Genomic DNA, 15910 nt, shown 5'->3' on the forward strand with positions numbered 1-15910 from the left:
GCCGATTGGCTGTCACCGTAGTAAATTTAATTTCACAGACAATGTGAAATACCATGTCTCGGGGCCGCCACAAAAACCAAGGCACACGCGTTCGAAAACTCAAAGCCAACAACGGCCGCACAACAGGACAGGACCACCATACTCAAGGGGCACCAATAAGAACGGGCGCGACCACACTGGCGGGATGTCAAGTGCCGTAGTAAATTTGACCGTTGCGCGGTCACGGTCACATCTGGGAAAAAATGGCCCGCTTTTCCATAGGGTTTAATGCTGTCACGCGTCACAAATAGAAATATCCGGGCAACAAGTCGGACAAATAAGGAATGCGCCCTGTCACGCTGTCACGTTCGAATATTTTCCTAAGGCCTGCGGCCAGCCCGTAACCTGCCAGAACCCTGACCCTCAGCGATGTACCCTGACGTATTCCTAGATAACAACCGTGCAAATTGGGGTACTACGCATGAGGTACACCTCCAGGTGTATAGACGACACTCGCAAAGTTCAAGTCATTGTTTTCTTTCATCATGGTGAAATCTCGCGTTCCACCCGAGTCGTCTGGGGTTGGCCTCAGGCAGGGTAGTCTTTCTTTCAAGAAAATCAGCGAGCTGACAGCCGATGAAAGGGCCGAGAATGAATTGAAGACCGCTGTTCGTATTGTCCAGGCCAAATTGGCAGCTGCGTAGAGGCAGGCTGCACAGCCCGTGCCGGTAGTCCCTGTTGCGACACTCAGCCAAGCTCAAAAGTGCGACAGAGACCGTGCAGCGGCTACTGCTCGTCAGAGGAAACGTAGAGCACTTCTTAATGCAGCAGAGTCGGCGGCACAGGAGCCAAGGTCGTGACAAACCTCGGTATTGATGTGTGCAATGTACCTTGCTGCTTGTGTCACCAGGATTGGATCGTGGTGCTGGTGTGAATGCCTGCTGGTAACATAACGTTGTTGGGCCTCTATATAAAGGAAAAAAATTCGCCTGCGGCTCTCTACCAAAAAGACGGGGAAATAAGGAATGTGTCATGTCACGTTTTCGGAAATGGATCAACAAGTTGGACAATTAAGGAATGTCACGCTGTCACGCCAGCAGAATTTCGCGCAACGGTCAAATTTACTACGGTACGAAATGTATGTGCTTTTATAGGGTACTAGATGTATGTGCTTTTAAAGGCCATTAAATAGCCTGCACTGGCATTGCCATAATGGCAACAAACCAGTATATTTCATGGTGAATCTGCAAAATTTGGGATGTGTCTTCCCCATATCATGTTGAACAGATGAAACAGGCCCGGTCTGAAATGTGACTGTACATGTGAGGCCAAGGTTGTCGCACTGCAGCACTCATCTCTAGGAAAGCAGTGAACAGACTCCATATTGTTACTTTGGGTCAAAATATTGTTCGCATCCCAGCACTACATTCAGGCCTAACGGGCTTATCGCAAAGAATGATATGGCATTGACATGATGATACAATCCTCTTCACCAAAGTCAGACTCTCGAGAATGATGTACAATCATTCGTACACGTCATCAGCCTTGTAAACACCACACCTCACAATCTGCATGTGTTACAATGTTCTTCGCCTCGTGCACCAGCCCAATATATGGGATGAGAATAAGGAGACATCCATGCAACAACTGCCACACATGCAAGACACAACGACAAACCTACACGTTCCAGGCATTCGTCGCTTCACGACGCCGTGTGCAGTCCATATGTTTTTGTCTAGAATCACATCATCGCAATCGGGATGTGGTCATTCCCTAGGTCAAGAGAAAGGTAGCTGAGAGAGGTAGCACAACCTTGTCAGCGGTGAGCTATCCATCACAGTAATGGCAACAAACATCTAACAAACCCGCTCTGCAGCATTATTTGTACAGGCATACGAACGTCCTTGCGCGAACATGAATAAACATGAGTATGCAAGTCGTTGTAAGAACAGAAACAGCGATACAAATTTGTTTGGCCAAAGCCGATATGTGCTATCACATCGCTAGTGCTTGTGCTGCTGCAGTGCACAGATCTGCAACTCATGGCACCGCTCAAGCTTATCACGAAGTCTGACATTGCTACTAAAAGCCACCATTACGAGGTATGCGGCTTAGCCTTGGTTGAATATTATTTCAGCTATCTCAAGCGCTAAGACGCAACAGATTGCCATTTCATCCCATCCGAGGATGACAGCAAACAACAACAACCGGGGGGGGAACAGGCACATCCAGCACACAAAAAAAACATGCAGGCAGTGCTCTGTTCCGGAATGCAACACAATAAAATAAGCACACGTGATGCTTCCTGCCTTCAAAACGGAGCAACTCGTGCACGGTGGCAGAAAAACTGGCTCATCAGCATGCCACGCTGCTGCATTTCGCTGTTCATCTCATGACTCGCAGACGCGAGCATGGTGATCTTGATGAAGGGCGCACTGGCAGACGTGGTGTCAAGCTCCCCCTGTCATCTCGGACAGGGGCGGGAGGAGAGGATGCGTTGGGAGGTGATCTGGCTGTAGATCACTGCACGTGGCTCCCCCCAGGTCATGGTCGAGAGCGTTCAAATGGTATTGACGGTGGCGGAGCCTGGGGTCACGAACATGGTGTCTCCAGAGATGCTGACCGGGATGGTGGGGTACGCAAAGGTCGAGGCGTCCGACATCGCTGCGACTGGGCTATCAATGGCAATGGGCGCACTGGCCAGCTTGGATAAGTGCACCGTCCAGATCAGGTTGACTGCATTTATGTACAGGAGCCTGTACTCGTTTGGCACGAACTTGAAGCTCACCAAATGCGCCAACGGCCACAGGGCGTACCCAGCAAACACAGTGGGTAGGAGTCGATTTGCCAGCACCTGCACATGCATCAACAGTTGGACTGATTGTCCTCCATGCATAGCTGCCTATTTTGGCTATCTCAGGTGGAAAAAAAGGCTTCAAGCACACTCATCAAACTGACTCGTCACATCACGCCGTGACAACTTAAGCCGTCCCAACAGCTCAAACGCTATAACTAAACACAGAACCTTGTACAATCCTAATCAACGACAACACTGCAGCTATGGGCGGAAAAAGTTGTTCCAAATTGTTTTTTACGCATACCTCAGTAATCGCCTCCGGCTTGCCCTCCAGTGTAGTGAGCACTGCGTAGAAGATAGCGGTGAAGATGGGCGCAAACACAGCTTGATCTAAGACCATCTTGCCCACAATGGCTCCTGGAGCCGTGGGGTTGCTTGGCATTAGTCGTGCATCCAGGAAACGGTACCAATAGTGCCCAACAGGCCCATGCATTGCAGCGCCAAATGCTGCCATGCGTGCAGTACGAAGCGGATCAAAGCACCCAGTGCTTGCTTGTGCGATCACGTCACCCACAGCAAGGCCTATCATGGACGTCAGTGCTTTAGTTCGCACTGGTCTGGCTGAAAGTTCGCCCTCATACGAACTCCACAAGCTGGCACCACGTTCCTTGACCCGCGCGAAACGCTGCAACACATCTTGGGCTGCTGCAGATTGCAAGTGCTCCAAAGAATCAGCACCTTCTAACGATGACAGCGCCTGCAAGAAGTCTCCGGGTGTGTGAAAACGGCTGGTCGATGATAACGGCTTGTCGACGTTGAACGCAAACGCAACCCGCAAACCCGTCCCGTGGTGCGACGCTCACAATGCCAGGTCCCCGACAAATTCTCATAGAAGTCAGGAAACGTACACAATGCGCAATCTTCATGTAAACATTGCATTAGCATGCATGTACAACATTTGCTCCGTCCGATACACCCAGGAGGGCTATCGTGGCTCTCGGACCTAGACTAGGCTGCAGTTTCCACATGTCCATGGGCGTCCACTGATGTGCCCAGCAGAATATTTCTTAGATGCCATGCAATACAACCTACTTCACAAGCTACCACACACTAACCCCGAGACAACACGCACACTTGAAGTGTCAAGTGCTGAACAAACGAGCACACGGTGACTTCCAACGCCATAATATTACTCATAGTTCATAAATAGTCCACCTCAGCAATAACAATGAAAAGTGCAAGAAACAAGAGAGACAGAGGCCGACCACGCCTGCCTTCCGCATGTCCTACAACAAGAGCCCTTCTCACCAGCTGAAAGCCTGGCAATCAACTTAGACAACATATTTGTCTTCCGTCTGCGTCCTTCTTTTCCCTGTTCCTTTGTTTGTCAAATACGCCAGGTAGTTGAGGAATCGCCAGCCACGCGGTCCTTGTGCAACTAATTGAACGTCCCAAAAGCTAACATCCGCACACCCCCCATGCGAATTGCCTGCGTGTGGTTGTCAGCGTTCTGGGACGCAGTTGCTTTCAACAAGGACGCGACTGGCGAGTCATCCACTATCTGTCGCGCAAGAAAAGAAAACAGTTACACCAAAAATTGGAGACCGCAGGCAATGTGCATGAAAACGCTGCTTCGCAAGGCCTTGAGAAAGGGTGTGCACACACACGATGTGTCCAGGAACATACCACGCTCACAGACCATGCCGATGTCTTGGAGGCACCATGTATGCTATGGTGCTCGCTTTCACTAGAGCTGAGTTTGCTTTGCATTACCGTCTTGGAGCGGGCAGGACAGTTGCCTCGAACATCGCACCTGCTCCCGCCTCGCATTTGCGAAACTGGCAGGGCAGGGCAACACGCCATTGACCTTGCCTGATTCATCGCTTCAAGTTGAACAGGAAATGACAGAAAACGTTTAATCAGAAGAGGTCGTATGTCGAAAGACACAATCAGAGTGGGATGCGCTTCGACGTGTACACACACTCTATCTCGCTCGTATAGTTTTGTTTACGGTCGAAGGAACATATGAACTTGGGTTGTCAGCGGTCTGTATTTTGCTTTGTAGCATGCCGCAAGTGCTTCAATGCGATTGCGGTAGCTTCACCTCTCATGGAGTGTGCACAATTATGACGATGACCTGCTGACGGCTGCTGCTGACGAGGCACGTCATGTGGCCAAGGAATGTTAGGCTCTTATGGTATCGCTGTGAGTGTTATGGGCTTGAGTGTTCTTGTGCCTATACCACTAAAGTTTTATAAGCTTTTCCTTTCCGTGGCTGCAAATAGTTTATTCGACCGCAAGGCTGCGTGCTTGGACCATCGTCTGCTGCGTGTGTTGGCTTTGTGTATGGGTGTGTTGTTGCTGATGCCCCAAAACAGGTCAGGTGAGCTGTGCTCAATGGCGTTGACAAGGCATACTAAGTCGAAACTCCGGCACTACGTGTGCTCATTGTGAATGTGCACATTGCAACGCCCGACTGGATGATACTGAAGCTACCTGCCGCAAATCCGCAGGTTTCAGACAACCCATAGCATGGTACTGGAAACTGACGCGCCGCCTAAACTGCGCACAACGGTGAACGCAGGATGAAAGCACCCCGAAACAAAAGTTACTGATGGATTCGGACAGAGATCACCTGCTTCGGACCACATCGTCAGCATGTGAAACGACTTTCACTTGCATTTTACAGATGCCGTCGGTGCGGCGCATATGAACGAGCCCAGTTACCAAGAAGAATTGAAGTGATCTTTCACAATGTGTGCACGGCGGAATTACATTCAAGCCCTTTGAGCTTTTCACAAATGCAAGAGTTTCTGCGAGCCGAACGAATGGTTCACGGCCAACACTATTGCGCAACTACGTGCACGCGCACACACATGTGTCCTGCACATACCCAAACGCACGAAAGCAATCATGGTAGGGGGGCAGCAATTTGTTCAGCTGCATCTAGGAACGCACGTTCCCGCAACTTCCAGCCGGTATGCGTCGCTAGTGCGAAGCATCTCCCCAGAAGCAACTTGCAATGCATGCACACTTTGCCAATGTTCACAAGATGGGCATCCATTAATAGTTTGTAGCACTTGCTCGTGATCAAGACGTATTATAGCTCTTGGCTTGTCTTGTGCCTTGGAGTCGTAAAGCCTTGCGCCTGTCTCTTTGCACGCTCAGGTCTCAGCTGCAGACCGCACAATCTGTGCATCCACACCGTGCACGTTCGCTACATGCTAATCCATACCACAGCACCTATTTCAAAATAAGGTTGTGTAGCGTGTGTCACTCTGTGTCACAGTCTGTGATGGGCGGTGCACATGCCATGTGACATGGAAATTGGCAACTTAATTGCGGGGTTCACATATTCTGCGGATATTTTGGGATAGTGGCTTTTTGGGATAGTGGCTTCATCGGAGCCTTCGGCGGGGTTTGACTTTGAGACAGAGGCATAACCCGATGGACTGGCGGATCCAACTGCATCTATGATCCAATAAGCTGTGGCCTGAAAATGCAGACGTGAGGAAGTGCAGCAGGTTTGTTAGAGACTGACCAGAGCCAGGCTTACACGAACCATGCATACCTCAAAGTAGATGCTGTGATCGTGGAGGCACATGTCGTTCTTTTAATGCCGTACTGTTTGCCCTTGACGAACAGCAAACGCTTGAACTTCTGAAAGAGGATCTTGGCACAATTCATCCATTGGCCGAGCGGACGGGATACCTAATAAGGAGATGTGTTTTCAGAACCTTTCAGGCAGGATGTTGTATATCAAGAGTCCTTTCCTGCTGGGTGCATGGCTCCAGGCTGCGATGCCAGCCGTGGTGTTAAGCCACGGCCATCTTTAATTCCCACCACCACCACCACCACAGCCGTCATTGTTAACCCAAGCATCACAGCAGCCTTTGAGACCTAGCCTTCGCGATTTTACAGATCTGTAAATTAGGCAGCTCATGCATGACGGAGGCAAGCCCGTTGAAATCGCCAGACAGCAGTGCAAGGTGGTGAACCGCAAGCTCAGCACTTACGCTCCACATTGCCCTGGTTGAAGCTCGTGCTGTTGGAGATGAGAACTGTCAGCCATCCTCCCGCCATGAGCCCCTACTAAGCACGAGGGTGAGCAAAGGGGCTGTCACTCCCATATGTATGTGAATGGGAGCGATGATCCCCTCACTATGCTCACAAGAATAGGCAGCACCTTTCTATACGTGCATGAATAGGGAGCACAGATGCACATGTCAGCATTTGACATAAACTGGGCTAGTTAGGCGGTACAGATCTGCCTAATGGGAAATACAGGCATATGATAAAGGAGCAACATGTTGCACCACACGGCACGAAATCCACAGACGAGAACCTCGATGAAGGAAGATGCTGCACATTGTTAGATGATTGCGAGGCAGGTGAACCCTGACATCCAGAGCTTTGACACATGTTCTCTTTACTTCACAAGGACCGACAGGAGCTGCATCATGTTGCCAATAGTCATGACATAGGGCATGGGGGAAACAATCAGAGCGATCCGGCTATGCGTACCACTCTTCACACCTTGACAGCTACCTGCAACACGTATGCAGAGCAACCAGAAGTCATATAAAGCCAGCAAATTCGTTCCTGCACCATTTCATCATGTCAAAAATGGGCATTACAAACACTCAAGGCCAAAATGCTCACCTCACTGACAACTCCTTTTGAGCCATTTACTCCAACCAAGTATGCAACGCATCACAAGGACTTTAGGAAGTGGGAAATGCTGCCAGAGAGCTTAGGTATGGTATCAGCAAAGCTGATGGCGGCTAGCACCTTTTAGGACCAAATATAGCATAGGTGTGACGATCTCCGTTCAAATGAATCATTCACAATCCAAAAAATTTATGCCGCAGGGTGTCGACCGCATACTCCTGAACCTTCATTTTCTGTAGGAATATTTCAAGCAAGTGAAACACAAAGGTTAGCTGCCCGTTCCTTGCAATCCCTGCCTCCATGCTCTGCAGCCCCTAACGCATCCCCTACCAAACTGCATGCTGCACACGGAATTGCTCCGGCACTACCATTGTTGTGCCATGGGGCAGCAATTGGGTAGAATGCTTCTCCTTCATCCAATCAGGTGGGGTTCCCAGTAAGAGCCGTTCTGGCTGAAAAAGAGCACTTGACCTTTTCTACACTGAAGTGACCTTCCAACCCAACTTGGCCTCCAGTTTTGATGCTGTCTGGCGAAGCATAAACCCACTCTAAACAGATGCAGGCTTCATTTGGGTAGCATTGCCCAGGGCCAAGCACTAAGACCGAGAGACACCCGCTTGACACTTCCAACTAGCTCAAGGAGCCTTGTTAGGAACCGCCATACGAGAGCCAGTGCTCGAAGCTGCCGGGGGAGGAATGTTGTCGAACCAAAACTTGACGCCGGGACGGTCCTCGACGATTGTGGTTCGGTAACCGGTCAGGTGCACAGCATAGCATTGACCGGCGACGACTGGAGCAGCCAAGAGGGAAGCAAGGCCCTCCCCGGAATCGTCGTCAATGGCAATACATGTGTTGGTGGACTCCATCTCCAGCACAAGCAGAGGGTCTCCTTCATCGCCAATGGTCGAGGCGTGGAGGTAGCCGTTGGATGCGCAGTAGCGGAAGCCGATGTAGGGGCCGGTTTTGAGGGCGACCGTAATCGAGAGGGTGGGTACAACGGCGGGACTTTCCCCGATGAGTTTGCCAACGCAAGCGTCCACACTGGCGACAAAGCGGGGCATGGGCGACAGCATCTTCCAGTTGCACTGCAAGTAGGTGCGCTTGACGGCAGTGAGGGAGGGGATCTCCCATAGGGGGGCGTTTCCGGTGGAGGAGCCCGTGGCCGCGGAGTAGCCAGCCGCTGCAGTCAGCAATGCACATGATCATGATGAAGTCTCTTACAACACTACACTGAGCTGTATTGCGTCAAACAAGACTTCCCGATCGCTTGGTGGCAACTTTCTGCCATTGTCTATGTGAGGTGTGATGTGCCTTTTACAACGCTACTGCATCCCACAGGGGCATTGGCAATAACCGCTTGGAAATAATGGTGCCGTTATCATACATATTGGTGATTGCACATGGTGAACAAGCACCTTCTCACTTTGCTTTCTCTGTACGCGTACAGTAACAAATGCTTGTTTAGAGTGAGCACACAGGAACAGCCGTATTGAACAGCATTGACAATGCACATGATGACCTATTTCCTAGATATTGATCGTTCGATTTGGAAGCCTGCAAGAAAGGCCCACATACATAACACACAGATACACCAGTCTCATCCCCTCCAGAACAATCCTCGCCATGCTGAATACAATAAATTGCACAATGAAAGCGAACCATGGCTTGCTGGGCATGCACTGCGCCATTACAGAGTGGCCAGTAATGCATGGCATGTTTGAGGTCATATGTCTTGGCTTATGCGATTATGGTAGCATAACAATGCACGTGAAGTGCGTATTGCAGCCTGAATGTATCGTACCTGCACGAGGGCAGCATTCCAAAGTGGTTGAAGCTACTGCAATGCCGGCACATGCAGTGCAGGTGCGAGTAGATCCGCTCTTTCGGCAGTAGCCCTTGTTGCTTGCGCATGGGCAGCCTGCACAGGCAAACGCTCTTTGTTTGCTTTCGGATGATGACGTAATGTTCTACAACACCAACTTCTGGCTACAGGAATGCAGCTTCTCACACTGGACAATGTATTGCTGCTACATTATAAGACACAAGTGGACTACTCAGCAATTCATTCACAAGCACCACTGCGCACCCCTGTTCACAACATTTAATAACTGAATAAATACATAAATCAATCGAGTACCATGCCATGCCTCCCCCGCCGTTGACAAGGCATATTGAAGCATACAACACGGAAGCTCAAACTAGGACAAAGTTCTGGTTAGAAAGACAAATGGCATATGAATGGGGACTCTCACCTAGCTCGGGAGAGCTGAGGCACTGAGAGTAGTACTGGTTCTCGATGACTTGCTGCTCACACACGTAGCCGGTGGTGCAGCAGTTGGCTCCGCTGTAGCCAGCGCCTCCACACTTGCCGAAAGGAGCGACGCATGCTGCGCACAGTTTAGCCGTCACATCATTGTCATCATCACATCACAATAGATGATGGGAGGAAAAAGTCAAGGTCTCATTGTCGTCATCTTCATTCATGCGACGCAAAGGTACTGACACAGGTTACACACACAAGGAAACGAGCTCACCGATGAAAAGATGCTGTGCTTGCAGGTGCCAAACGGTGCAAATTGCATTGCAGCCAAGATCCTGTTGGCATCAGTCAGGTGATGGCGTTGCAGATACTGTATGAAATGAAAAGAGATATGCCAGCCCAAAGAAGACGGCGTTGACGACAAGCGAGACAGCCGGAGCTGATATCAAGCCTAAATGGAGGGAATGCAGATCCTAGATCTGCGCGGCAGTGGGCGCAGAACACGCTGTCTCAGCAATATCGCATCAAGGGAAGAGGGATGTGGAAAAGCAGATTAATGCGCCACTCTCATGATAACCGGGCATAGAACTTTGCTGGCACGTTGGCATACGTGCGTTGTGATAATGTCAGACGGCATGAATCAGGAGCATGCAGGGAGTAATAGTTTTTATGTAGCGTCATGTTAGAGCCGGTGCTCCCTATATGCTTGATGCTGAGGGAAGGCCTCCTGCGCGGAACCGGACAATCGGCCTCACCTGCTGGCCTTGAGGGGACTTCGGGCTTGCACTGGGAGAAGAAGGTGCTGGCGAAAGTGCATGTCAGTCCGGGCTTGCAGCACGTGCGTCCGGTGTAGCCCTGTCCACCGCATTGATCAAAAGCGTCTCCACACTCTGCACTGCAATGAACGTATTAGGCGATTACAGGACAAGACAGATTGGCTTGTGGGATCAGCTGAAGTCTGTGACACGTGGGTTAGTATGATGCAATTGCATGTGGAGTTGTCTTGGGGCGTGGCTTCATGCCTGCGTGTCTTTGCCTCAAGCTATTTGTGGTAGAATGCAATACTCTCTTTCGCATTCTACCACAAATTCTGCCGTTGTGCAGCAGCCTTGCAGAAAGTACTGCAACTTTCGCTTGTCACATGGTGACACCGACGTGACCAAAACCACGGGAAGAATGCACGCTTGTGAGGACCGGTCTGATCAGGTCTAACCACCAAGTCCTCTGAATGCACTCCGTGAGCGCTGTTGAGTCACAAACAATGATTGTTTGCAATCCGCCAGGGTGCCGACGAAAGTGCAGATGCGTACGTCGACAGGGCGCTGGAGCTGAATGAGCAGCTGACCTTCATTGCTGCTGGGGTCCCAGTGGCCACCTGTATTTGTATCTGCTGCGGGCGAAGGTAATTCTGGTGACGTGCCTCCAGTAACGTCCACATAGCAAAGGCGGATGCAGCGCCTTCAATCACACGCGCTGCGGCGTCATCAACATTCATTTCTATGTAAGCTCGTGCGATTTCGTCACCTTCAAGTACAGCTGGATCAGCATTCTCGCCAGGCGCTCCTCGGAGATGGCGACGAAGGTTCTTCGTTGTTGCAAAAGCGAGCATTTTCTTACTCCACCTTGGCCAATTGCGCGAGGTGAGTAGGAAGCCAGGTCCATGCCTGGACAGAGCTCCGCTGCGGTCATCCATACTAGGCACTATTGCAGCGGGTCAGCGAAGCGTCGTAACTCAAACGAGTACCAAATACCACGCAACGCAACGGAGGCGTGCGGACCCATAACCTGTTGAGATTTACAGACAACTTACCCGAGGTACACACTTACCGAGTACATATTCATAGGAGACTGATAGGGATCAGTCTCACAGCCTAGATCAGTATCCAGGATGACGTGACTGGACACTGGATTAGTAATTAGGACTGGATAGCTCCGGTATGCATACACGTGATAAGCATGCTAAATTCCCACTGAGGGAAGAAGTACTCAGTCGTACTTCAACACATGTGTTGCACCACACGGCATGAAATCCACAGACGAGAACCTCGATGAAAGAAGATGCTGCACATTGTTAGGTAATTGGGAGGCAGGTGAACCCTGACATCCAGAGCTTTTGACACATGTTCTCTATGTTCTTTACTTCACAAGGCCGACAGGAGCTGCATCATGTTGCCAATAGTCATGACATAGGGCATTGGGGTAACAATCAGAGCGATCCCGCTATGCGGTACCACTCTTCACACCTTGACAGCTACCTGCAACACGTACGCAGAGCAGCCAGAGGTCATACAAAGCCAGCAAATTCATTCCTGCAACGTTCTTCATGTCAAATATGGGCATTACAAACACTCAAGGCCAACATGCTCACCTCACTGACAACTCCTTTTGAGGAATTTACTCCAATCAAGTATGCAACGTATCACAAGGATTTCAGGAAGAGGGAAATGCTGCCAGAGAGCTTAGGTATGGTATCAGCAAAGCTGATGGCGGCTAGCACCTTTCAGGACCAAATAGCATAAGTGAGTCACACGATCTCCTTTCAAATGAATCATTCACAATCCAAAAATTTATGGCGCAGGGCGTCGACCGCATACTCCTGAACCTTTATTTTCTGTAAGAATATTTCAAGCAAGTGAAACACAAAGGTTAGCTGCCCGTTCCTTGCAATCCCTGCCTCCATGCTCTGCAGCCCCTAACGCATCCCCTACCAAACTGCATGCTGCACACGGAGTTGCCCCGGCACTACCATTGTTGTGCCATGGGGCAGAGGCTGCATTGGGTAGAATGCTTCTCCTTCATCCAATCAGTTGGGGGTCCCAGTAAAAGCTGTTCTGGCTGATCAAGGGCACTTGGCCTTTTCTACACTGAAATGACCTTCCAACCCAACTTGGCCTCCAGATTTATGCATTCTGGCGAAGCATAAACTCACTTTAAGAGATGCAGGCTTCATTTCGGTAGCATTGCCCAGGGCCAAGCACTAAGACAGAGAGACACCCGCTTGAGACTTCCAGCCAGCTCAAGGAGCCTTGTTAGGAACCGCCATACGAGAGCCAGTGCTCGAAGCTGCGGGGGGTGGAATGTTGTCAAACCAAAAGCTGACGCCGGGGCGGTCCTCAATGATTGAAGTTCGGAAACCGGTCAGATGCACAACATAGCACTTACCAGCGACGACTGGAGCCGCCAAGAGGGAAGCAAGGCCCTCCCCGGAATCGTCGTCAATGGCAACACACGTGTTGGTGGACTCCAGCTCCAGCACCAGCACAGGGTCTCCTTCCACGCCGATGGTCGAGGCGTGGAGGTAGCCGTTGGAGGTGGCGCAGTAGCGGAAGCCGACATAGGGGCCGGTTTTGAGGGCGAAGGCTAACTGGGAGGTGGCTGCATCGGTGGGAGTTTGCCCGTAGAATTTGCCAACGCAAGCGTCCACGCTGGAGACAAAGCGGGGCATGGGCGACAGCATCTTCCAGTTGCACTGCAAGTAGTTGCGCTTGACGGCAGTGAGGGAGGAGATCTCCCATAGGGGGCCGTTTCCGGCGGAGGAGCCCGCTGCCGCGGAGTAGCCAGCCGCTGCAGTCAGCAATGCACACGGTGACATGATGTATCTCTTGACAACACTACAATGAGCTTATTGTATCGAACGTGAGTTCGTCATCGCTTGATGACAACATTCTGCCTTGTCTATGTGATGTAATGATGTATCTTATTACAACGCTGTCGCATCCACGTAAGCATTGGCGAGGACCGCTTGGGAAGAATGACGCCGTTATTATACATCTTGGTGATTGCAAACGACGAACAGTTTCTCATTCTGCTTTCTCTGTCATGCACGCACAGTAATGCCTGTTAAGAACGATAACACAGTAAAAGCTGCACTGAACATCATTGGCAATGCACATGATGACTTCAGTTCTAGATATTGTTTGTTAATGTGGATTTGGTAGCCTGCAAGATCGTCCACATACATAACACACAGATACACCAGTCTCATAACCTCCGGAACAATCGTCGCCATGCTGGATACACAAATTTGCACAATCAACGGGAACCGTATCTTGCTGGGCATGCACTGCGCCATTACTGAGTGGCCAGTAATGCATGGCGTCTTTGAGGTCATATGCGCTCGCTTATGCGAATATGGTGGCATAACAATGCATGTGAAGTGCGTGTTGCAGCCGAGTTTATCGTACCTGCACGAGGGCAGCATTCCAAAGTGGTTGAAGCCACTGCGATGCCGGCACATGCAGTGCAGGTGCGAGTAGATCCGTTCTTCTGGCAATACCCCTTGTTGCTTGCGCATGGGCATCCTGCACAGGCAAACGCTCTTCGTTGCAGGTGGCTTTCGATGCTGACGTAATATTCAACGACACCACCCTCTGGCTACAAATGCAGCTCTCACACTGGACAGTGCATCGCTGCGACATTATAAGACACAGGTGGGCTACTCAGTGTACGCAAACCACAAACGTCACCCCTGTTGCCAGTATTGATTATTGAAGCATACATATCTTGTGATGCCGTACAAAACGGGAGCTCGAGGAAACTAGCAAAGGAGGATGAAATACTGGCTAGGGAGACAAAGGGCATAGGAAATGGGGGGACTCTCACCTAGCTCGGGAGAGCTGAGGCACTGAGAGTAGTACTGGTTCTCGATGACTTGCTGTTCACACACGTAGCCGGTGGTGCAGCAATTGGCTCCGCTGTAGCCAGCGCCTCCACACTTGCCGAAGGGAGCAACGCATGCTGCGCACAATTTAGCCGTCACATCAGTGTCATCATTGTCATTACATCACATAGATAATGGCAGGAGAAAGGCAACAAGTCATTGTCATCGGTGGTGCGACGCAAAGGTCCCGGCACAGGTTGCACACACAAGGAAACGAGCGCTCCGAGGGAAAGATGCTGTGCTGACAGGTGCCAAATAGTACAAATTGCATTGCAGCCAAGATCCTGATGGCATCGGTCAGGTGATGGCGCAGCAGGTCCTAGTTCCGCACGGCTGTGAGCGCTGAATTGTCTTAGTAACATCACATGTCACTAGCTGTGATTGAGTGTGGTCATTGGCATAAGACGCTACACTCGAGAGAACATCCACACGCCAAGGGAAGAGGGGTGTGGAAAGCATTTGCACATCATTTGATGGTTGATGATTACAGGACACAAAATTTTGGTGGCAATATTGACAGAGCGATGGACTAACATCAGACAGCATGAATCAGGGACAATCGGGGAGTGATGTTGCGTCATGTTAGCGCCGGTGCTCCCTGAATGCTTGATGCTGAGGGAAGGCCTCCCGCGTGGAACAGAACAAACGGCCGCACCTGCTGGCGTTGCGGGGACTTTGGGCTTGCACTGGGAGAAGAAGGTGCTGGCGAAAGTGCATGTCAGTCCGGGCTTGCAGCACGTGCGTCCGGTGTAGCCTTGTCCCCCGCACTGATCAAAAGCGCCTCCGCACTCTGCAATGAACGTGTTGGTCGATAGATATTGCATGCCATGACAGACTGGCTTGTGGGACCAGCTGAAGTCTACTGTGACACGTGGGTTTGTATGATGCAATTGCATGTGAAGTTGTCTTTTGGGGTGTGGCTTCATGCCTGCGTGTCTTTGCCCCAACCACTGGCGCGGCATGTCTTGGGCACATGTGGACGAATCTTGTTTCTGCGCAAGCGGTTTTCCGGTGTGCCCAGGACACTGATGGTTAGAGAAGTATGTCTTGAAGCAAATTCCGCCGTAGATTATGCCTGCCAACGTTCGGCGTTGTCCACACTTCCATTTTCCTTGTTGAGCATGTGGACAACATTTTTTTCACACAAACAGGAGGGCAAAAGCATTGGCAATCATCCAGGAATGATCAGGTGGCTACGTTACAGCTATGCCATAATCTCCTTTCGTATTCTACCGCATGTACTGCCTTTGTGCAGCAGCCTTGCAGAAAGTTCTGCAACTTGCGCTTGTCACATGGTGACGCCGACGTGATCAAATCCACGCGGAGAATGCACCGTTGTGAGACCAGTCTGATCAGGTCTGATCATCAACACCCCTGAATGAAGTTCCGTGAGCGCTTTTGAGTCTCAAAGGATGGATGAAGCATCAAAAACCTTGTTTGTTTGCCAGTTTCTCCAAGACATGCTTGCATTTGTTTCCAACATCGAGCATCAGAGATGACACATTGCACAGAGGTGAGTCTCCTGTGTCAAAGGGCTCTTGGG

The 15910-nt window shown here is 50.6% G+C and overlaps 1 protein-coding gene across 1 annotated transcript; it reads right to left on the bottom strand.

Moving 5' to 3' along the window:
* Positions 1-2250: 2250 nt before the first annotated feature.
* LOC149809510 (protein sym-1-like) lies at positions 2251-4647 on the bottom strand. The gene is made up of 3 exons (XM_089994798.1): positions 4463-4647; positions 3081-3533; positions 2251-2833 (listed from the first exon to the last, which is right to left on the bottom strand). Exons 1-3 carry the CDS (start codon positions 4637-4639, stop codon positions 2540-2542), a joined length of 924 nt encoding a protein of 307 aa, XP_089850924.1. The 5' UTR covers positions 4640-4647; the 3' UTR covers positions 2251-2539.
* Positions 4648-15910: the final 11263 nt, after the last annotated feature.

This window comes from Nuphar pumila, unplaced genomic scaffold (genome assembly GCF_984573655.1).
Source record: "Nuphar pumila unplaced genomic scaffold, dmNupPumi1.hap1.1 HAP1_SCAFFOLD_1158, whole genome shotgun sequence".
Taxonomy (NCBI): domain Eukaryota; kingdom Viridiplantae; phylum Streptophyta; class Magnoliopsida; order Nymphaeales; family Nymphaeaceae; genus Nuphar; species Nuphar pumila.

Excerpts from the sequence above, each read along its gene's own strand:
- LOC149809510 (XM_089994798.1), bottom strand. The coding sequence starts at position 4,639 with ATGGCGTGTTGCCCTGCCCTGCCAGTTTCGCAAATGCGAGGCGGGAGC. Across the intron at positions 3,534-4,462 it reads CGGCATGGTCTGTGAGCGTG|GCGCTGTCATCGTTAGAAGG; the intron begins GTATGTTCCTGG and ends GACTTCTTGCAG. Across the intron at positions 2,834-3,080 it reads AGCCGGAGGCGATTACTGAG|GTGCTGGCAAATCGACTCCT; the intron begins GTATGCGTAAAA and ends ATGCATGTGCAG.